The sequence below is a fragment of the Triticum aestivum genome, chromosome 5D, assembly GCF_018294505.1.
Source record: "Triticum aestivum cultivar Chinese Spring chromosome 5D, IWGSC CS RefSeq v2.1, whole genome shotgun sequence".
Lineage (NCBI taxonomy): Eukaryota > Viridiplantae > Streptophyta > Magnoliopsida > Poales > Poaceae > Triticum > Triticum aestivum.
In genome coordinates, this window is record NC_057808.1 from 509,208,686 (window position 1) to 509,231,402 (window position 22,717).

At 45.5% G+C, this 22,717-nt stretch overlaps 3 protein-coding genes across 19 annotated transcripts; all 3 read right to left on the reverse strand.

The window, feature by feature from the left end:
• Positions 1-2,225: 2,225 nt before the first annotated feature.
• Positions 2,226-3,798, reverse strand: LOC123125827 (BTB/POZ and MATH domain-containing protein 1-like). The gene is made up of 2 exons (XM_044546275.1): positions 3,671-3,798; positions 2,226-3,573 (listed from the first exon to the last, which is right to left on the reverse strand). Exons 1-2 carry the CDS (start codon positions 3,756-3,758, stop codon positions 2,429-2,431), a joined length of 1,233 nt encoding a protein of 410 aa, XP_044402210.1. The 5' UTR covers positions 3,759-3,798; the 3' UTR covers positions 2,226-2,428.
• Positions 3,799-7,539: 3,741 nt separating this feature from the next.
• Positions 7,540-18,119, reverse strand: LOC123123308 (translation initiation factor IF3-1, mitochondrial). Of its 17 annotated transcripts, XM_044543799.1 has the most exons (15): positions 15,943-16,321; positions 15,608-15,845; positions 15,190-15,528; positions 14,784-14,874; positions 14,335-14,699; positions 13,601-13,808; positions 12,668-12,875; positions 12,146-12,213; positions 11,507-11,628; positions 10,489-10,582; positions 10,366-10,383; positions 10,154-10,256; positions 9,975-10,055; positions 8,959-9,027; positions 7,540-8,831 (listed from the first exon to the last, which is right to left on the reverse strand). In XM_044543799.1, exons 13-15 carry the CDS (start codon positions 9,978-9,980, stop codon positions 7,815-7,817), a joined length of 1,092 nt encoding a protein of 363 aa, XP_044399734.1. In that variant the 5' UTR covers positions 9,981-10,055; positions 10,154-10,256; positions 10,366-10,383; positions 10,489-10,582; positions 11,507-11,628; positions 12,146-12,213; positions 12,668-12,875; positions 13,601-13,808; positions 14,335-14,699; positions 14,784-14,874; positions 15,190-15,528; positions 15,608-15,845; positions 15,943-16,321; the 3' UTR covers positions 7,540-7,814. The 17 variants fall into 17 exon arrangements, with proteins under 17 accessions (XP_044399734.1, XP_044399732.1, XP_044399729.1 ...); XM_044543797.1 differs by lacking the exon at positions 10,154-10,256 and having other exon boundaries at positions 9,975-10,084; positions 15,943-16,320; XM_044543794.1 differs by lacking the exons at positions 9,975-10,055; positions 10,154-10,256; positions 10,366-10,383 and having other exon boundaries at positions 14,335-14,664; positions 15,190-15,284; positions 15,411-15,528; positions 15,943-16,324.
• A 232-nt stretch (positions 18,120-18,351) lies between these two features.
• Positions 18,352-19,692, reverse strand: LOC123121050 (uncharacterized). Its single transcript, XM_044540989.1, has 4 exons — positions 19,545-19,692; positions 19,380-19,473; positions 19,211-19,278; positions 18,352-18,507 (listed from the first exon to the last, which is right to left on the reverse strand). The coding sequence occupies exons 1-4, from the start codon at positions 19,680-19,682 to the stop codon at positions 18,352-18,354; spliced, it is 456 nt and encodes a 151-aa protein (XP_044396924.1). The 5' UTR covers positions 19,683-19,692.
• Between the last annotated feature and the right edge of the window lie 3,025 nt (positions 19,693-22,717).

The following is a 22,717-nucleotide window of genomic DNA, read 5'->3' on the forward strand; positions in this document are numbered from 1 at the left end:
AAAAAACTTCAATCATGTTCATCAACATAATATGATTTGCCTCTTATTTGTAATATGATTTGCATTGTAAAAAAAATGTATAAACTAGGAACATTCTTCAATCACGTGCATCCAACAGGCAAGATAAATGGACGTTCCGGCCAAGAAATTAAAATAAGACCTGATGTTGCAGCTCCTACTTTTCAAACAAGCTATTCTTGGCATATGTTTCATGTTTCGACTGAGAAGGAAGTCCTCTTGCGTGGCGAGCTCGGAGTACAGCAATGAAGACACCCTGTGTATGGTGCGACAACATCAAAGCTACCTACAGCTTGGTCAACCCCATGTTTCCAAATAAACAGAAAGCACACTGAGGTTGGCTTCCATTTCATTCGCAAAAGGGTAGCGCGAAAGGCGCTGGAACATCCAATTTGTGTCGTCCGAGGATCAGCTGGCTGGTGGACTGACCAAACCAATCAGGCCTACACAGCTACTCCAGCGCCATCGTCGCCATCGTTGAGATGTGCGAACCCAAAACCTCTCGCTGTGTTTACGAACTGGACTGCCCAAAGTGCCTACAAGATGATAAACCAACACAAGCTCCAGACCGCAATCTCTTCTTCTTTTTTTGCGGGGTTCCAGACCACAATCTCAAGCATGCATTGACCGGCAACAGCAATTGATATTGTACTCCTACAGGCGATCTCCAGAAACAAACGCATTCCACCCAGAATTCGAACCGTTATGCTAAAGCCATCCGGTTCAAATCTCACTTGGGGCTTAAAACCGATGAACTCTGACACCAACAGCACTTCTGCAGATCACACTCTTCATCTCATTTTATAGAAGAGGCTCACTTTCTCTTAGGACACAAATTTTGTGTTACTCCCTACTTTGGTAGATACAGAAGGCAAGAAACAACCAGAGATTCAAAGGTAAAGAAACACCTATAGACTCAGTTATTTACCTTGCCAAATAAGACTTTTTATCCCACAATGATCACATTGCCAAGACCAGAAGTTAACAAACTAAGGATCCTCCCATCAACCAAATGACCCTCATCACAGCACCGAGCTCCTTTGGCTTTCTGCTGCTGTGATGCTTCTTTCACAACCCAATGCAGGTCAGGGTTAGGTCTTCACATCTCCATCAAAACTCACAATACTCAAGCTAACATTTAACCCTTCCAACACACTGGCTCTGTTTGTGTCTCCCTCCCACACAGATGCCTCTATGCTATTGCTGCCTGCACATAATTATCATGTTTTGCTGATACACCATGGGAGAAATTTTACAGATAACCTCAAACTTGTCAACAGCCTAAATGCCGAACAAGGAAGGAACAAGAACATGGACTGCAGGCTCAGACCAGCGATATTAGAAACAAAGGAAATGGCAGATACAAATGCTCTTCACTGCGGTTACCTTTAAGAGCTGCTAGTGAAGCTAAGTTCTTCCTAGAGCTGCTTTTTTTCGACAAAGGGTGGATTTTATTAGCTCAAAATGAAGCATCAAGAAGATACAAACAGAAAGAGCACACACCCGGCCTCTGCATAACTAAGATGCACACAGCCAAAATCAACGCACGCTCACAAAAATACGCCGGCAAATAGCAAAGTCATATAAGACCAAAGCTATGCTCTAGCGAGAAAAAAAACTCGATCAAATCCATGATCGGCAAACTACACCCACGACCATATCTACACCAACAATCTCATGACACCACATGGTTGACGATGTTCTTCAACAGCAACGCCTTCAGGAAGGGAGCGACGCTCAATCGCCGCCGTCACCGGATCCAACCATCCAAGGCCAGAATCTAGGTTTTCACCCTGAAGAACCAGTCCGAACATATCCGAGCAATGCCTTCAACAAGGTAACGACATGAAAACATCGCCATTGCCAGGTATAAGTTCTTCCTAGAGCTGCTAGCTATTCCTTTAAGAGCTCAATGTTGTAATCCTAATCATGGCCCTGTTTGCCCACTCTTACAATCTAGCACAAGATCATTCTATCATTCTTCAGGGAATCAAAATATGTAACTTACAATGCTATATCAATGAAATTTAACCCAATATGTCGTTTTAATCTTGTTACGTTCTAATATATATATGAGGCCATCATAACATTGCACGATAACATAAATCATATGGGTGTCAAATGTGCAAGAAAGGCTGCACACAAACGGAGGAAATTTTGCCAGAAGATTAAGACAAAATGTTACACGATTGCAGGGAAGCGCTCCAGATAAAATCAGCAATATGATGAATACAAATCTGGGTTCATCTACGAGAACATTCATATCATCCATATGACTTGAAAATCAACCTAACTATTCAGAGATCCATCTAGCATTGAGTTTACCATCACTACGGCAAGTGGGTACAAGAAATTTATCAAATACCGACAAGCAGTTTATATGATTTGGCAATTCTACCTATGTAGCTGCTCATGCTTTACGAAACTTTCTTCTCTTCTCCAATGCGTCCACTATGAGAGATGGGCAAGTCGCCTTGACATCCTTGAAGCCTTGGGTTGCCACCACAGCATCCATGTCATCTGACATTTCCATAAATTCAAGGCAAGCATCCTTAAGCTTGTGGCAGTTATGTTGGTCAGCTAAAGCCAGTGTGGTTGCCACGGTGTCTGCATTCAGATCGTCACAAAGGATGCTTTGGCAAACCAGCTTGAGCCTCTCCATGGCATATCTATCTGCAGCCACTAGCAAAAGCCGGACCATGTCAGTATCCTCATCTCCCTCAAGATCCATGTCTCCCGGCAAAGAGTCGGTATAGATGAAATGGAGCAGGGCCTTGAAAACGGCAGGTTGCATGTCCTTGATGGTTATGCACTGCCCAGGCCTCGCCTCCCTCATCGGCCCGTAGAGCTCTGCTTTCAGAACAGGCGACCGCATAGCGAGAACGAACCTATGCGCGTCAATGGTCTCTTCCCCAACAATGAAACTAACATCAAATCCCTCCTTTTCTTCCAGCAGCCTGCCAACATGTGCAGTCATGTCAGATGGTGGCATGTCGATCTTGGGCAATGGCTTGGTATCGGCAACATGTGGCTTTTTTATAACAGTGACCATGCATTCTATCGTCAGGCGATCATCCCTGAGGTAAGTTGATCCCTCGATCTCGTTTCGCTTTTTGAAAGAAGAATGAGGTGGAGCAAACTTAGTAGCATCACCGGAATTGAAAATCCTGGGTCCCGTTTTATGCACTGAAGATGATGACCCGGTGCAGTGGTCGACTAGCCTCAGGTCGCAGGATGCCCGGACTTTAGTGCTGTTACTCATAAGCTCGAGATAAACTGAGATGTAATCTGGGCATGCTTTACCGTATCCATCAGGGTAGAAGCGGATGGCCCAGTCGTGGCCGCCGACAGTGAAAATCCTGGATCTTATGAAGCTATCGGGGTCTTTGCCCATGCCCATGTGCTTGCTGTAGCCCAAGATATCGAACACATGCATGCCTTGAGCCTCGTCCGGTGAACACGTAGAAGCCGTCCTACATGCCCCCATCTGGCCGGTGACGGGGAGGAGGATTGCTGCCGTAGAAGAAGGAATCCACGTGACGGCGCCGCCGCGTGCTAATATGATGATGGTGGGAAAGAGAAGCGGATTAATCCCCAGAGGAAAGCAAAGGGAAAGAGAGGAGCAGGATATATACGGGGGAGTGGAACGAACCTTGAGGCCACCGATGGTAACCGGAGATGGCGGCGGCGGCCGCCCGACTTTCTTTTTCGATTTTGCGTGTTCGTGTGTGTTGTGGCATGTGGGAAGGAAGAAGGCCAGGAGACCTCGGAGTTGCTGGGCCTGAGTTTTCTGGACTGTTTCCCCACAACCCAACGGAAGCGGACATCCTTATAGGGTTTTTTTTACTCGAAATTAACTTTTTATTGCTCAAATAACAGTAAATATAATTGTTTACAAGCTTATTGCCGAATAAACGACATAGGTGGTTCGTGTAACCACGATTGGATTGGATGATCAGCGGCATATATAGCTAGCTAAATAATCTGCAACCTCGATCGTTAGCCCCCCGAGGGCAGTGAGCACAAGTTATTACCTCCGCTATCTCCGATCAGCAAATGTGTTACCATCCCCTCTGTCCTGCATAGTTGTATCACAACTTGACTGTCAGAATTAACGGTCGATGATCTGTGGTCGCATCCCAACTGGATAGCTAGGCGCAGGCCATTCGTCGATGTTGATCTTCACTACTTTCTTCAGTGGTCGCTGCCATCCATGACGCTTTACGCATTTCTTCTTTTCCTTGCTTGCTTCATATATAATTCGCCGTCAGAACATGGATTGACATAGCAACTCTTTCCGGCACTGTATTGCTTTCCCTCTAACGTGTTGCCTACATTAATTCTCACCAGATGTGCCAACTAGTCACAGCAAGCAAGAAGAGCTTGTATGTCAGCATACTCGGTGTTCTGAAGGTCATGGTCTGTCCGACTCAACAAATATGTGAGGGACGATTGGCCAGCACGATCAAACTGCATAGCCCTCTCAATAACATGTTTGAGCCCAAGGGCCTTCCACACTAGTCGTTTTTTTTCTCGAATACGCACGAGTGTGCGTATCATTCATTAAAGAAGAGAGGAGTGGAGAGCCCCAAAATCCACCGTTACAAGTTTATTTACATGCGGATTTAATCCGACACTACCCTAGCTTCTACAAACAACTACTCGCGTGCGTCCCACACTCCTTGCTCCGCTTCAAATCCTTCCGCGTCACCTCTGAACAATCCCGCCTTTGCCCAAAGTGTACCTTCGTCTCGTATGCGTTGGATGGTGCGTGGGATCGAAGGTGCATCACCATTGAAAACCACATCGTTTCTCTGCTTCCATATCATCCACATCCCAAGAAGGCATTTTGCTTTGTGTGCACGCCCACCGCTTGTGTTTCCATCCTGTCTTATAGACCATTGCTCCAATGACTCGTGTTGCCGTGGTTCAAGGTCCACCCTCTTCGCAAAGTGGCCGATGGCTGCCTAGATCTGCCGTGCGAAGACACAATCCATCATCAAGTGTTGCATGGTTTCCTCATGTTGGTTGCACAATGGGCATGAGTCCTGGTGGGGTAATCCGCGACGAGCAAGTCTATCGGATGTCCAACATCTGTTCCTCAGCGCCAGCCAAGAGAACATATGTTCCACACTAGTCGTGCACGGTCACATGAGGATATCCTTATAGTTACTAAGCTCCTAGTCCTAGGTTGCCTAAAATAAAGCTCCCCGGGAATAGAGGTCTGTAAGCATCAAGTCGAGTCGAGTCATGGGTCCTGCATAACAGCCGTGCGAACCAACCTTTCTCGCTTTGGTCAAAAATTGGCCTGCCGCGTGTAATCTAACCGCTTTTTGGCCGTCTTCGATTCATGGTTATGCCGACGCGAGACGAGGAAGCAGCTTCTGCCCTCCTCGCAAAGCGGCATCAACCCAACCCCACCTCATTCCTTGATTTCTGCTCCCCTTCTCGGTAGCGCCTCCTCACGTATTCTCCGGTTCCTCATTGTTTCCATGTGAGGCGATTCCACCATGAGCAACCCTACCTAAGGCTCAACTCAACCTCCAGTTAGATTCTACTCCCTCTATTCCTACATATAAGTCTTTGTATAGATTCCACTATGGAGTAGATACGGAGTAAAATGAGTGAATCTACACTCTAAAATGCATCTATATACATCTGTATGTGGTTCATAGTGAAATCTCTACAAAAATTTATATTTAGAAACGGGGGGAGTACATTGGGGGAGCCGCTCCACATTACATGCATGCATGGGTTCATGTCCCATGTTCTTGTTGGAAATATGCCCTAGAGGCAATAATAAATGGTTATTATTATATTTCTTTGTTCATGGTAATTGTCTATTGTTCATGCTATAATTGTATTTTCTGGAAATCGTAATACATGTGTGAATACATAGACTACAACGTGTCCCTAGTAAGCCTCTAGTTGACTAGCTCGTTGATCAACAGATAGTCATGGTTTCCTGACTATGGACATTGGATGTCATTGATAACAGGATCACATCATTAGGAGAATGATGTGATGGACAAGACCCAATCCTAAGCATAGCATAAAAGATCATGTAGTTTCGTTTGCTAGAGCTTTTCCAATGTCAAGTATCTTTTCCTTAGACCATGAGATCGTGCAACTCCCGGATACCGTAGGAGTGCTTTGGGTGTGCCAAACGTCACAACGTAACTGTGTGACTATAAAGGTGCACTACGGGTATCTCCGAAAGTGTCTGTTGGGTTGGCGCGGATCGAGACTGGGATTTGTCACTCCGTGTGACGGAGAGGTATCTCTGGGCCCACTCGGTAATGCATCATCATAATGAGCTCAATGTGACTAAGGCGTTAGTCACGGGATCATGCATTGCGGTACGAGTAAAGAGACTTGCCTGTAACGAGATTGAACAAGGTATTGGGATACCGACGATCGAATCTCAGGCAAGTAACATACCGATTGACAAAGGGAATTGCATACGGGATTGATTGAATCCTCGACACCGTGGTTCATCCGATGAGATCATCGTGGAACATGTGGGAGCCAACATGGGTATCCAGATCCCGCTGTTGGTTATTGACCGGAGAGGCGTCTCGGTCATGTCTGCATGTCTCCCGAACCCGTAGGGTCTACACACTTAAGGTTCGGTGACGCTAGGGTTGTAGAGATATGTGTATGTGGAAACCCGAAAGTTGTTCGGAGTCCCGGATGAGATCCCGGACGTCACGAGAGGTTCCGGAATGGTCCGGAGGTGAAGAATTATATATAGGAAGTCAAGTTTCGGCCACCGGGAAAGTTTCGGGGGTTACCGGTATTGTACCGAGACCACCGGAAGGGTCCCGAGGGTCCACCGGGTGGGGCCACCTATCCCGGAGGGCCCCGTGGGCTGAAGTGGGAAGGGAACCAACCCCTAGTGGGCTGGGCGCCCCCCCATGGGCCTCCCCCCCCCCCCCCCCCCGCGCCTAGGGTTGCAAACCCTAGGGTGGGGGGGGGCTTCCCACTTGCCTTGGGGGGCAAGGCACCCCCCCTTGGCCGCCGCCCCTTGCCCTAGATGGGTTGTGGCCGGCGCCCCCCCTCCCAGGGGGCCTATATAAAGGGGGGGGAGGGAGGGCAGCCATATCACAGCCCTGGGCGCCTCCCTCCTCCCCTGCAACACCTCTCCCTCTCGCAGAAGCTCGGCGAAGCCCTGCCGAGACCCGCTACATCCACCACCACACCGTCGTGCTGCTGGATCTCCATCAACCTCTCCTTCCCCTTGCTGGATCAAGAAGGAGGAGACGTCGCTGCACCGTACGTGTGTTGAACGCGGAGGTGCCGTCCGTTCGGCACTCGGTCATCGGTGATTTGGATCACGGCGAGTACGACTCCGTCATCCTTGTTCATTGGAACGCTTCCGCTCGCGATCTACAAGGGTATGTAGATGCACTCCTTTCCCCTTGTTGCTAGTATACTCCATAGATGCATCTTGGTGAGCGTAGGAAATTTTTTAAAATTATGCTACGATTCCCAACAGTTCTTTCTTATGCAAAGGATCGATGATGGGGATAATTAAGGATTATTTGAAACAAATACTTGCTGCCCATAAGCAGGTAGTAACAACAAAAATGGTGGCAGAAAACAGCCTACTTGCTGCTCATAAGCAGCTAGACTACTCCTGACCTCAAGTCACATCTTTTGTGGTTATCTATCACCCATACATCCTGCACCGCCAACTTCATACATACAAACGCAGAAAAGGCGGGGTTGAATCAGCAATCACAAACATTCTCAATAGATGCCACGGAAACGACCTTTTTTTTTTAATCGCTGGTTCACTTTCTGGGAGTACTAAATATTCCAAAGCTTTTGGTCGGACTGGTATCGGAAGGCTTACCAGCAGCGGACGCACCATCTGCCTTCTTCGGCTCGGATGTTGTGGCTTGCGTTCGGCTGCTGAAGACGCCCAAACTCCTGGCTGTTGGAGTCGGACTCCCTGCATCGCGGCCTGCTAATGGTCCACTGTTCTGATTCGATTGTTGGAATCGTGGCGGCTGGTTATTATTTGATGATGGGACATGGCTCCTTCTCTCGTTTCTTCTCGGGTCCTGTGGGGGTCGGCCTTGGCCCAACCTTGGCGATGGCGGGCTAGACTGTTCCAAAGGCCTCTGGTTGTCGTTGAACCGGTGGCGGGCTTCATTTTCGTTTCTTCTCGGGTCCTGTGGGGGTCTGCCTTGGCTGAACCTTGCCGATGGCGGGCTAGGCTGTTCCAAAGGCCTTTGATTGCCGTTGAACCGGTGGCGACCTTCATTTTCATTTCTTCTCGGGTCCTGCGGGGGTCTGCCTTGGTTAACGCCTCCCATCTGCTGTCTACGGCTAGCATACCTGTTGGTTTGCTCAGGTACCATATCCTGATTAGTCTTCTCTCGCTTTTCCATGTGAGAATTTCCACTCCTAGAACCAAGTCCATGTTCGGATGATTGTGATCCCCCCTGACTAGGGTTAATCCTGTTTCCTCCAGCACTCACGTTGTCCATGTTATCGCGGTTGCTGCCTCCAACGCCTCTATCTTGCCTTTCTTTTTGCGCCAAAGAATCACGAGAGTAATAGGCTGGCGTTTTGTCAACATCCTCAACTTCCAAACCATGTTCACTTGTCTTGTCCCCACTATTAGTAGCAGTGGCTGGTGATTCACAGGCAGTGTTGCTGGGGGTACCTTTGCCCGCGTCTTCCATGGCCTTGCTAGCTTTCTTTCCGCCTTTCTTGGTTGCAAACTTCACATGCCTGACAATAACATATGCATGCTTGGAGTCCAAATGTGGCCCACTTTCCACAATAGAGACATCTTGTATCTGTTCAATTGGTGAAATTGTAGAAAGAGATGAACTTTTGTGGAAAGCAATTCTTAAACTGAATTGAATTACATATTTTATATTAGTTAAGGAGGAAGGGGGAAACAATACAGAACAAAGTACTCACAAGTCCTAACAACTGAGATAGCGGTCCGCCTAAATCTTCTGCTTCATTACCTGCGGGCATTGCCATGCACTGACAAACAGAAGCATCGTTAAGTTATTCACAGTTTGTGCCAGAGAATTTAAGAGAAGCATATGCATGTGAACATCCACAAATCCAAATATATAGCTATGAAGTTTTAATAAATAGGCTGTAAACAAAATTCCAATTCAAGCTGGTATCCGATATATGCATGTTGGTTAGCAGTTTCAAAGACACTGCTAAATACTGTCATCTTAGGTAGAAATAAAGACAAAGTCCGTCAGGCAACTATTGCTTCAAGTGAAGATAAAGGGAAAACATGTTACTGTGATTCTCCATCCCCAGTTTAGATCCAACAGATAGAATTATCGCTCAAACAAGATATCAGACGGCTGGGGTTCTCCTAAGGCAAGGAGAAAACAGAAAGTTCCTCCTGAATAATAAACTACTTCATGCCCATTACCATTATATAGGTACAAATAGACACTACACACATACTGCCGTCACGTACAAGCCATATCATCAAGATCCAATTATAACATCAATATGACCACCAACATGTACATCTTCAGTTAGGAATCGATCTAGACTCAACATATGATGTAAGACTCTGCAACAAAAACTAAAATCCACACACACATGTAGCACAGATCATCTTCTGCAGTGTCAAACATCGATACAGGGAGATCAATGTACTTAAGAGTATACTAGTAGAACGCCCGTGCGTTGCTACGGGCTACCATGCATATAAATAAAATAAACAAATGATTAAGGTCGTCTTCAAGGTCGAAACGCATTTCTCCCTCATACGTCCGGGCATGTTCGAACATCAAACAAGCGCCCAGGACCACAATTCAAGCCCATAGAGGGGGTGTCGTTGTCTGGACTATTCGCCGTGTTATCTCAGACACATTGTGTTTAAAGGTAAGTAGGTAGCTAATCTGCAGCAGCAAGAGCGTAAAAAAAAGTAGTTCTAACATGAGGATGCAAGGAACTACCCGCATCTAATTGTGTTCATCATCAGGCCTAAGCCTGGGCTTGACCTTGTTGTCTTAGCTGCTGCATGTCATGACCATTATCTCGAATTGGTGCAAACAAAAGCAAAGCCCTAATTAGTCCAGAGAAGATGAAATCAGATAGCAATACCAGGGCATGAACAGATCTAAAGAACACAAACCACAAGCAGAGACTCGGAGAAGACGAGGCACGACCACTGTGACGTCACATCCCTTAATAATTATATTTTACACTATACACGTTTCACAACTATAATTGAACACCTGTGTGCCATAAATAAATATATTTTTACACTATACACAAGTGAACCATGTTGTGTCATTTACATGACGGGTAAATTAAATGAACATGTCTTGATTAGGTATGACATACTTTGGACAAGGAAGAGACCTGCAGATAAATAACACAATTAAACAAACAAGTACTGAAATATAAGTGTTCCGCATTAAGCTTGCTAGTAAGGAAAATATCAGGAGATGGCTTGCTAGCTTTCACCTCTAGATCACCCCCATGGCAACTTGATACATCATAGCAAGAAAACATTCCCCAATGGTTACAAACCTTCGGTGCAAAATGACATTCATGGGATCTGAAGACATCACTAAGAAATATCAGGTTCTATATGAGTCTGACTTATTAAAGAACAGAGAGCAATGAAGAAAAGTGCAGTACATTAAATCAAGGCCAAATGATACATTGCATGCATCAGCGAGCAGAAAAATAAATGGTGTCTAATATTATATTTTCCCCTTCCAATAGAGAGACTCCTTCTATATGTTTAACCAGTGATTAATTCCGGTTACACCAAATAAACATAGTTCTAAATGCTACCAACATTTTTTATGAAACAAAGGACAACCAAAATTAACTCCCCTCACGTGGAAACTTGATGTCCTTTCAACTCTGAAATTCCACCAAAGGTAAGCATACAATAATTTTATAGTGTATAATTATACAAAAGAAGAACATGTTACGTGTGTAGATAGCGCAAGGTGGCATATTATCATTGAGAGCATATATTAGCACATAGTGTGATGAAAATTGGAACCATATGTACTGTCAGCATGTCTTTCTCCTTATTCTGTATATCATCATTTCCTCTACACTTGACATGATAGCTTGAGAAAAAAAAGATGAGTATCCAGATATGTACATAGTTATGGCTAGATTCCTTGTTTTGTCCAAGAAAGATAAGTCATGAGCCCATCATCTTATTACAGCAAGGCACATCTCTATCAGTGGTGCAAGAGGTGTAAATTTTATATTTTCTTTTCAAGAAAAAACTCCTGGCAATATTAAACATCATGATGTAACAAATTACAAATATTAGTGTTAACATAGGTTAATATCTATTACTTATGTGTGGTGCAGTTCAATAAACCCTGAAAAAAATTTGAATTATTCCTAACTATCACCATCAGATCTAGGTCAATAAAAGTTGTTGTCACAGCCTGAGCCAGAACTTTGGATTGAGAAGGGATTGGGAAACCCTCAAAGGAAGGAAGAAGCTCACCAAAAAAATAGTTACAGGCCCCAACTATCTCAACCTTGCGCACAAAACGGCTTAATGACTCATATGGGATCAACAAGAGTGCCAGTCGCGTAAAGCTTGTTCAGATTGCCAAGGCCGTCCACCTGAGAGCAAGACAAAAACTTAAAATTAGGAGTCTGAATGTGGTTAGACAAGCTATACTAATTTCATTTTGATTTTGATCCGACATGTGCATTAAACAGAGCATGGACCACGGTTGAACAGAGCAACCGCTGCAAAATAAATGTATAACAAGAGCTGGCAGCATCAACATGTAATAGGCATGTATATTTATCTACGGGTTTTGTCGCTAGTGAACGCATACAGTTGCAATTGCACTTATGCAACCTAAAGGCGAAAGAAAAAAACCACTTGTTAACCCAAAAGACTGAAAAAGTCGTAACAAAAGAAGAAGAAAAACAGCCTTCCTAAGTTCTCTAGTTGGGTGAAAAAACCAGCTATTCTAAAAGTGAGCACCAGATTCCAGTATGTATCATGCAGTTTTCTGTATATGGTTCACACATGAAAAAGGGATTTTGGCCAGTGCTAGGACATGGCATTTGTTGCCTGATAAAAGATTAGTTCATGCTATCTTCAGGACAAAGTGAGCACGTGAGTTACCAGACGAGAAGGGGAGGCCATGAGTAAAGGTGGACTGAAACTTCTTGCTCGCTTGGAGCTTCATGAATCTGATCCATAGAAAATTATGTAATCATTTGAAATTAGTATACTAAAAAAATTGAAGGTACATTGCAGAAACGACACATTAGCAAAATTGAGTAATGCAAAACCGAACCCACCATAGGAGAAGCATAGAAAAAAATCATCTTCTGAACCCACCTACAGATCCAATTTATATGCATCATGCCATGGAATTTCCGAATGCATGGCCGCAGCCGCTGGCTGCAACGTCGACCCAATGGTGCTTGTCCGGGCGAAGTACAAGGCCATTGGGCTCGTCGCCCGGGAGTTCTGCAACCCACATCAGTTTCTATGACTATAGTTTCTACTATTGTACTCTTTGTAGTTTTTAATGCATAAATTAATCTAATGTTGGGAGCTTTCCAAGGACTAACTAAGACAATCAGAATCGGAGAGGAGAGTTTCTCAACAAAAAAAAGAATTAGAGGAGAGTCAACTAACCTTCCTTTCTTGCTTCGTCACCCCCTCATGGGTTATGAGCTATGACGACCATGATGCCGGCCGTGCGTCCGAGCGCCTGTGGTCTGTACATCGACGACCTGCCCTTTTCTCATATTTTGGTCACCGAAGAGTTCGATCGATCAGAAACATGGAAGGGCGAGAGTAGTCATGTTCCTGCCCTGTGTGTGTTTTCTTTGCGCGGAAGTTCCTGTTTCAGTCAGAGAGGTAGAACAATCAGAAAATGAGAAGGTCTTTCACTTCCTTACAGAATGAAATTTCTGTCTTGCAAGTTTACAAAGTCATCAAGTTAAGCACTTACGATAAAATTATCTGACTCAGAAAGCTGATATCACTCATACAAAAAAACATGTTATACAATATTGAGTTTCGACATAGCTATCATAATAGATCTATGCAAAAATGTTCAGGTGCACGCAGGACAGCTATACAATTTTAGCAAGAATAACAATTTTACATGAAAAATGCCTGCAAGCCTGAAAGCCCATTATGTAATTCCAGTACTGAATCATTCAGGCCCTTGTAATGTTATTTGAGATTAGGTTCATAATATTTGAAGGTGCGTGGTAAAGAAAGGAAAATAACATTACTTCCAATGAAATACTCTCCACATTGTTCGTACTTGCATTACTATCATGTTGGCATGGACATTGACAGACTGAATCAATTAGCCTGTAAAATTTATGAATAGATTCGGTTCTCTTCCTCTTCATGTCTACATGGATGAATCTAAAATATTCTAATTAGTTTCTATAATTAGTTCCTATGGCTATAGTTTCTACTATTGTACTCTTTATAGTTTTTAATGCATAAATTAATCTAATGTTGGGAGATTTCCAAGGACTAACTAAGACAACCAGAATTGGAGAGGAGAGTTTCTCAGCAAAAAAAGGAATTAGAGGAGAGTCAACTAACCTTCCTTTCTTGCTTGGTCACCACCTCATGGGTTATGAGTTATGACGACCATGATGCCGGCCGTGCGTCCGAGCACCTGTGGTCTGTACATCGACGGCCTGCCTTTTTCTCATTTTCTGGTCACCGAAGAGTTCGATCGATCAAAAACTTGGAAGGGGAAGAGTAGTCATGTTCCTGCCCTGTGTGTGTTTTCTTTGCGCAAAAGTTCCTATTTCAGTCAGAGAGGTAGAACTCTGTGTCAGCAGTTGTCTTGTCACTGCAATTTTAAATGACCGGCAATAAAGGTTGCTGCTTAATTTTAGAATGCCGTAAGTTTTCCACCTGTAGGTGTAGCAGCTAACAACTTTGAACCATACTGAATAAAGGAGTCAAAATGGAATACTTTTTGACCTCACAATGCCTATGAATTTCAAGTAGCCATTATTTAAACACCAGACACATTGTCCATGCAAAAAGAGGTGAAAAAAAAAATCAAATCTGAACTGAACTTGACAGAATTCATAAGTTGTATAGCTGACAATGGGCCATCATATACAACAAGATATAGTAAGCAATGCAACAACACACATGTATAAAGGGGTGAACATGCCTAATTGGTACTTTAATTTAACACATCGAATCATTGAGTGGTGCTAGGTCTAGTTACACATACAGAGTTTAACATCAAGTGGCTAAGTTAGCAATGTCTAGCACGAAGTTAGGCATGTGACCTTCATGGGAAGAACTGGACATACCGGGCCATACCAACCTGCTTCTTCCCCCCTCTGCGCTAGCTCCAAGATGCATGTCTCGTCCTGGTGGATTAACCGCGACCTCGACCACTTCGATCCGCCGATGCTCGGCACCGCTACCAAGAACCACCAATCAGTCCTTGCTTGTGTCCATGGTGAAGATGAAGTCGCAGAATGCAGATCTTGGCTAACCCACCGACCACGCACACATGCGTTGGCACGGCGCTCCGGGCGTGGCCCGACTTGTGCAGCGCGCTGAACCTTCCTCGCACGGTTCCTACACCTGCCAAGGCCAGCTGCGCGTGCCCGCACTTCCTCGGCCTCTGCTTGTTCCTGTGCCTAGCCGTAAACATCATCAGGTGTGTAACCTTCATATTCATGGCACAATTATATAGGCAAGGGCGGTGTAAAGTATGACCATCCAAAGCAAGGGGATAACAAGAGAACGAAACCTCTCCAACATACACCACAGAAAGGATGCCCACATGAAGCAGCACCCATTGACTCACGTGGACAACTTCCGAAGCAAATCCCACACGTAAGCTGTTAAAGGATAGATAAGTAATATAAGAAGTGGAGTTTATATGCACATGACCTACATGTACGGGAATGTTTTCATTAGCATGCCTAGTCTAGAACATAAAAGGGTGCAAGCCCATCCCTTTGCCGCAAGCATTCAAAATAACAAGCATACTGTTCAACATTTTCTCCAGTAAAATACAGGTTGCCAGGCAGGTCATACTAACTCCACGGGTTACAAAATATACAGGCAATCCAATAATATAAACATCAAGAAGAAATCCTTAACGGGAAAGCAAGAAGAAATCGACCGATCAGGGACAATTCGAAGCAGCAGACCTTAACGGGGTTGAAGCAGCGGCCTTCCCCTCGTGCTCATCAAAGCCTCCACGGCCTGCACATAGCCAACATCGTCACTCCGCCTGCTGCTGCTGCTGCTAAAACAACAACAACAGCAACCACCACCAATTAGCCTAGTAAATCCAAAAATCCAATTGTGATGAAAAAACATGTCCATATCATGTGACTGCTGCAAACTGGACCCTTTTTTTGATACGCACATGGCTGCTGCAATACAAGCACACACAAAAAAAGACATCTTGTATTAGGAGGCAGGGAGGGTTGGAGCAGAGCTTCTTCTCCATGGACCACCTCTCTCTCCCACATGCCCTTGAATTCCTTGACACAATAAAAGCAGACATCAGATGTTGGAGATGAAGAAGAAGACAAGGGTAGGGGAGGAGGGATTGGTACCCACTTTCGTCGAGGGGAGTTTCATCTCCATGGCATCCCACGGAGGGAGGCTAGACTCCGGCAGTGGAGAAATAATGGCCTCCAACATGTTCAGATCATGAAGAGAAAAGACTTTTTTTGCGGGAAGAGAAGAGAAAAGACTGCCTGAGCATGGCCCGAACAGAGAGAGGGAAGGGAAGGGCCTTCCATAGCGAGCCATGGTCTGCACGCCCGCCATGGTGCTCCTCCGTCACACCCGCAGCCTGCAGAAACCAACCGCACCGATCAAATCAAAAAATCCAGAAGAAGATGAGGTGAGGGGAGGGGAGGCGAGGGGAGGAGGATGGAGGGCGTCAATACCTTTGATGTCTACGTGCTGCAACCCGTCACCGACGTCGATGTCCACCACATCAGCAAGCACCGAGAGAAGGCCGCCGCCGCCACCGCCGTCGTCGCCCCATCCCCATCCATCCATGGGTGGGTGTTGGGCTAGGGTTTCATCCCCATCCATCCATTGGTCGGGCCGGACCTCCATGGCCGACCTCGAGGGCCAGGTGGACGAGGGCGCGGTGGTGCCGCTGCGGATCTGGGCGCCCCCTCACCTTGTCGCGCGATATGGAGCCTTCTCTCCCATAGCCCCACACCTTGTCGTGCGGATCCAGGCTAAGAAGGTGAGGGGCTGGAGCGGAGGCGCTAGAGGAGGAGGAGGCCGGCGGCGGCGGCGGCGGGGTTGGGGTTGGGGCAGAGGAGAGCGGCGGTGGGCAAGTGCATCGAGGGCACGAGGGAGCGAGCGCCTGGCTTTTTTTTCGTAGGTTAACCTTCGTGGATTTTTCGACTGGTTTTTTTGCGTGCGTGTGGTGGGTGTGGGGGACGAAAAAAACCAGTCGAAAAAAAACCAGTCGAAAAAAACCAGACGAAAGTGGGGGGACTATTCAACCAACTCGTCCATTAGGAGTAGAGATTACTCTTCAGCTATGTTACGCCCCTACATGTCAGAATAGCTTTCACAATCAACAGTTCCAGATCCACAAAAGGCCCCTAATCATTTCACACTATTTGGTTTCCCCTGCTACAGTTATAAAGTTTCCTTGGGGATTGCCCAGTAAACATTATTATAAAATAATGGTTAAACAGGAAAAAAATACAAATAAGGTTTATTGACAATTCCATGTGATACAGTTCCTTGGGTTTTCACCAAATATTTGCAAAACCATACAAAATAAGAACTAAAAAGTATGTGAGCTCTCTTACCTTCACCCTGTAACCACGCTCCATTAGCCTGGTAATTGCATCTGCTTTCACCTTCAAGTCTTTAATTTCCTGCAAACAATAATTTATGTTCCTCAACAATCTTATGTGACACAAGGTCAATGAGTGAGCTCAACTAGGTCTAAACAAAAAGCCAAAAAAAAGGCATGTAGTAGTACAGTCAAGCTATTACTCTAGCTAAAAGGTACTACCTCCGATTCAAAATAAGGGTCGCAGTTTTGAACTGGGGTTAGTTCAAAACTGCGACATTTATTTTGGATAGGAGGGAGTAGCAATCAAGCATGCATTCCACATCTGCAGAAAAAAGTTGTAATAGAATATTCACTACTACTGCCAGACAGCAATGGCCAAAATAGAACAAGTAAAAAAAAATACTGTTTTCATTTCAAATACTAATCAAGCATGCATTTCCATATAAGAATAAAAAATCATGAAAGATGATAGTCTGCAATTAACAAAAGAACTATAACAATCAAGAAAACTTACTGTTTTCGCCTTAAACCGCACTTCTTTGTTATCTCCACCATGCAAGACAATAGCAGACTGCATAACATTGAAGTTGTTCATTATTATGATTTATGCAAAAAAAAGAGGTATAAATGATTAACATTATTTTCCCTTGCTCGGTTTCTAAGGCTACATTTAGCATTGCATTGCTTTTCAAAAGCACTTGTACATTTCTAGTCTGGAACCAGCAGTTAATCAAAATCATCTTTCTATTTTATGAAACAACAGTAAAATCGTACTGGAATTAGTACATAATCCCCTACCTGATTATACTTTAACACACAGCACAGTAACCACAAATGTGCTCTAGTATGGCAAATAGTAAAGAAGTGCAAGGACCAAAGACTCGACAGTACCAAATGCCCCTACAAAGAACATCTTCTATGTATTCTACTAATAAGTACACAAGCTAACTATAGCTCTCAACCAGATGCCCTTTTTTTGGTGCAGATTAGAGTTATTTGTGTTTTCAAAACATATAGTATCACCAAAGCAAGTGACAGTTTCTGTAGCTGAGACTGACTGTATCTAACAAACGGTTTTCTTACCGCCGATCAAGGAACTGTTAATTCACAATCCAATGATCTGAAACAATTACGATCACAGCTCCTTTCTAAACATTTCAACTCACTGCAGTGTTGATGGGATGACCGATTCACCAAGGATTTATCACACATACCTTGGTTTTTAAGCGTTCTTTCTCCTTGACATCTTTGTTATACTTCTCTTTGTGAAAGTCCATGATCTTGCAAACAGGAGGATCTGTTTTTCTGTGGACCTGTGAGGGCGACAAGTAGTCGTAAAAATGAGAATGCCAACAATCGGACACAATGGAAGAGTAAGAAAATGACAACACTTTGGCACAGACAATTGAAGAACGAAAAGGTGCCACAGCACCCGGGAGTCCCGGCACCCTCTAATCTTCTCCGTCCAGCTATATTACGATTCGTGCAAGCCACTGTACAAGGCAGACGTTTCGCAGGATCAGCTTGATTAGTCAGACTTTTTTAAGCAGACAAACAACGACGGGAGGAGGTGTAGCATGCAGAAATAGGTTTGGCAGGAGTAGGCCTGGCAGAAGGTGTATGCCGTCCACGCGATGGTTGAAGTGACCGCGATGGAGCAGGTGCGAGCAGTGTGTGTCAGATCCTGTAACATTTGGTTGCCTCTTTAGCTTTGCATGCAGTATGTAAAAAAATCGACATCCACCCCATACAGCCAATGGTTACTCCTCAGACCCCAATGGCTGCTCCACTTCAGTTAATTAAGCAGGCAATTTACATAGTCAAACAGGGCCAGTCCTAGGCTGCAGCAGATAGAGTTGGTCAATGGCTACTGTAGTAAAGGTGAGATGTTTTGTCTAACTCGTTCACGCAGCGCATGCATGTGATTCCTCTTTTCTTCTGTTCTTTTTTTGATTGAAGAGGGAGGAGAAAGGTGAGGAGAGAGAGCATTTTTTTATGAGCCCGTGAGAGAGAGAGGAGGAGGAATGGAAGGAGAGAGAGAGGCTGTGAGAGAGGGAAGAGAGAGGAGAGAAAAGAACTATTTTCCATCGATAGAGAGGCTGTGAACGGAGAGAGAAGAAAGGTAGCAGGCTGACATGTCATCTCCGATGTCTATTCATCTTTTTTCGGTAGGTGGTCAGGAGGAACAGGCCTATAGTAGGCCCAGATTCATTCAAATATTGTGAACTCTCCCGCATTTAACCACGCAGTAGATCTGCTAATTGATTCCAACGATACAGTGCATGGCACAGATCTCCAGACACCATATTCTGTGCGGATGGTACGGATAACAGGGTGTCTAGGCACCCGGGTGCTAAAAAATCCAGTCTCATTGTATGGAGTAGTACCTCAACCAAGTCCAAGCCCATCCTGGCAGCGAGTTGAAGCGTCTCATGCCTGGGGACAACGCTATGCCCTGCAAAACTGAAACAAGCCATGTCCATCATCTGAATGGTGAACGGAGAATGGAGAAGGGGAGTTGTGAGTGAGTGAGTGAGTGCATCGTCCCTTCCCTACCTTCATCGGTGGCGAGCCTGAGGAAGGGAGCGGTGATGTCGTTGTTGATCCTTGGGCCGGCGTCGTCGTCATCGTCCTTCGTGACCTTCTTGGCCTTTCGAGCACAAGACAGGGATGGTGAGAAGAAGGAAAGCCGACCTAGGGCAATAGAGGGAGGGGACACACGTGCTGAGGCGGAGCGGCGAAGGGCCGGTAGGGGATGATCGGGCGGCTGAGGGACGGCGGAGGCGAGGGGGCGGCGCGCCGGAGGTAGTAGGCCTGGGAGCGAACGACAAGGGATCCGATGGCGCGGCGGAGAGCCATGGGCGGCGGCGGCGGCAGGAAGGGGACGAAGGCGTTTCCTATTGGGAAACGTTTCCAGCCGGCGCACCGGCCGAACCGTTACGCCAGTCTCACGCAAGCCGCGAGATGGATCGCAATCATGCGGCCAGAAACAGCTCACCCCTTTCCTTATCTGCAACACATCTCCTTCTTCCTTCTCCATCGCTCGCCTCCTCCGCCATAGCACCAGGCAGCTCCGAGCACTCCTCCCTTCACACCCCACAGCTGCACCTCCTCCATGGGGAGTGCTGCTCCCATGCGCCATGGCCTACGAGCTCAAGGTCAGGGCGGCCATGGCTTACGAGCTCGGGGCGGACTGCGACTAGGGCTCCAACAAGCTGCTATGGACTGTATCGGGGCGCCGCGACGGAGGGGCTGGGACCGCGCCGGGGGAACCATGCCGAGCCGTGCCGACGAGCCTCCATGGATGACCACGATGAAGGTTGCGTCGCCAACGAGCGGACAACGATGCTGGAGCCATCATTTTGTTTTGCTTCAACTGGCGAAATCCATAGCTGGAACCACAGCTGTTTTTTGCTGCAACCGATAAGCGAGTTGGAAACACATAACTTCAACCGATAACCACGGCTGGAGGTGGAAGAAGATGACAAAACGCTGCAGTTTTGCTACATGCTTCAACCGGCATAGATTTTTGCTACAACCGGCATAGCATTTTGCTACGACCGGCGTCACGTTTTGCTACAACACATAACTTTTCTCTGGTTGCAATGTCAGGTTGGAGCTTTCTTTCTTAACGATTGAAACTTTTTCATACACGGTTGAAGCTTTTTCCGTCCACGGTTGAAGCTTTTGTGTAAACGATTGAAACTTTTTTTTGTTTTGAGCAGCCTTTGGTTAAAGCTCTCTCTATCATATGGCTGAAACTTTTTTCATCTAAGGTTGAAGCATTTTGCGTCAGCGGTTGTATCTCCTCGTGAATCGCAGTGCCAGTTGAAGCATTTTTATCTAGGGCTTGAAGCTTTTCCATCTAAGGGTTGAAGCTTTTTTAACAACATTTGCAACACAGAGGGTGTGCGATGGTTCAAGCCTTGCCTCGGTTCAGACATGAGCTCGTCTGGTGATCTTCGCCGCCGCAGCTCCGACCGTCGCAGCGGAGTTGCGACCATCGCCGGGGGAGCTGCAACCGGCGCACACGCTGCTGCATGCGCCGAGCCAGCATGAAACACAGGTGGCCACCGGCGGCGAGGGCGGCAACCGGCGGCGAGGGCGGTGACCGGCGCCGGGGGCGGCCAAGCCCGGTGGTGCTTCGAGTCTGGGTGCCTCGCTCATCCATGGCGGCTAGATGTGTACACCAGCGGAGGAAGAGATGAAGCTGCGTTTGACTTTGGTGAGGATTAGATCTGACGGTTAATACAGAGGTAAATCGGGCGGCTGCGGTGCGACCGGCCGAATCGTTCGGCCGGAGCACCGGCGCAGATCACTGCCCTTTCCTATTTGACGCTCGCGAGCGTCCAGATGCTGCGCTTCCGCTAAAGCGCTCGAGAGAGCACTGGGCCAGCCCAATTCCAGCGTCAACGCAGGCAAACTGGTTTTGGGAACCTTCTAGAAGGATCCCTCAACCGATTTGTTTTTTTGTTTTTTCCTTTTTGCCGGTTTTCTGGTTTTCTCTGTTTTCCTTTTTTCCTTTTTCTGTTTCTGCTTCTTTTTTTCCATTTCCTTTTATTTATCCTTTTTCGTTTTTATTTTATCCTTTGTTTTCAAAAACGTTTTCATGTTGTTCATGATTTAAAAAATTGTTCACAGTTTCAAATTTGGTTCACTTTTTAAAAAATTGTTCACAATTCAAAAAATTGTTCATCGTATATCACAAAATTAATTTACATTTTGTTTAGCGTATATCACAAAAATGTTCAATGTGTAGTTCAAACTAGCAAGATGCCCGTGCGTTGCGCGGAACATCAAGATGCATTTGTATGAGTATTTTATCTTGTGGGAGAAAAGGATGAACGAGGGAAGGCCTTATCTGCAAATGTGGAGAGGAGTGCGGGTAAATTATCATAGTTTCCTCCCTATCCGTTAGATATAGATCAGACGGCATATATTGGAGGATGGCAGGCACACCATCATCACCAACTCTGCTTTTTATAAGAGTAAAGATTGTTCAGCGTATATTACACAAAATGTTCAATGTATATTTAAAAGTTGTTCAACGTATATCACAAAAAAGTTCAGTGTGTTTTAAATATTGTTCGGTGTTTATCACAAAAATGTTCAATGTGTAGTTAAAAGTTGTTCAGCGTATATTACAAAAAGTTCAATATATAACTAAGATTTGTTTATCCTACATAAAAGAATTAATAAATGTTTGAATTCATAATTGTATTCATGTTTTAATAATTTTCACATTTTTTAAAAAATACGTTTTAATTTTTTTTCTAGTCTTGAAATTTGTTCAAAAAAACATTATTCATTTTTTAAGGAAGATTAAAAATCGATCTGCCAGTGCATGCAGAGAAGCCCTTTGTCTAGCACTACTAGGGAAATGCTTATAGGTAGGACATCAGTAGTAGCGCTGGAAAATTGCAAGCGCTGCTGCTAGTTAGCAGTAGCGCTGTTATATGGCAGCGCTACTAGTAACTCTTTAGCAGTAGCGCTGGAAAACAAAAAAGCGCTACTATTAAGTGGGACCAGACGAGGCCACTGACGCTAGCTGTAGTAGCAGCGCTGTCCAGAATACAGCGCTACTACTAAGATTTGTGCAGTAGCGCTTTATTTTATTGAACCGCTACTGCTAATGGGCCCCACTTAATAGTAGCGCCTTTCCTAGAAAGCGGTACTACTAAGTACCATAGCAGCAGCGCTTTTCTGTGAAACAGCGCTACTACTAGTTACGGCTGGTGCCACCTTTTCACCCCCCTTCCGCCCCATTTGCCCTCTCTCCCCCTCCTTTCCCCTCTCCCCTCTCCACCATTGTTGCCCTTCTTATCTCTTCCTCCTACCTCTCTTCTCTCCCCATTAATGCCCCCCTCCATCATAACTCTCCTCCATAAATGGCC

Bases quoted from the DNA above. Each gene is read 5' to 3' on its own strand.
- LOC123121050 (XM_044540989.1), bottom strand. From the start codon at position 19,682: ATGGCTCTCCGCCGCGCCATCGGATCCCTTGTCGTTCGCTCCCAGGCC. The intron at 19,474-19,544 runs GTGTGTCCCCTC...TGTGCTCGAAAG, and splicing joins TCGCCGCTCCGCCTCAGCAC to GCCAAGAAGGTCACGAAGGA. The intron at 19,279-19,379 runs GTAGGGAAGGGA...TCAGTTTTGCAG, and splicing joins CAGGCTCGCCACCGATGAAG to GGCATAGCGTTGTCCCCAGG.
- LOC123123308 (XM_044543782.1), bottom strand. From the start codon at position 18,100: ATGGACTTTCACAAAGAGAAGTATAACAAAGATGTCAAGGAGAAAGAA. The intron at 17,395-18,037 runs GTATGTGTGATA...AATGTTATGCAG, and splicing joins AAGAACGCTTAAAAACCAAG to TCTGCTATTGTCTTGCATGG. The intron at 9,028-16,833 runs GTAAGAGAGCTC...TCTGTTTGTCAG, and splicing joins AGCGTGGTTACAGGGTGAAG to TGCATGGCAATGCCCGCAGG.
- LOC123125827 (XM_044546275.1), bottom strand. From the start codon at position 3,758: ATGCCACAACACACACGAACACGCAAAATCGAAAAAGAAAGTCGGGCG. The intron at 3,574-3,670 runs GTTCGTTCCACT...TCATCATATTAG, and splicing joins TTACCATCGGTGGCCTCAAG to CACGCGGCGGCGCCGTCACG.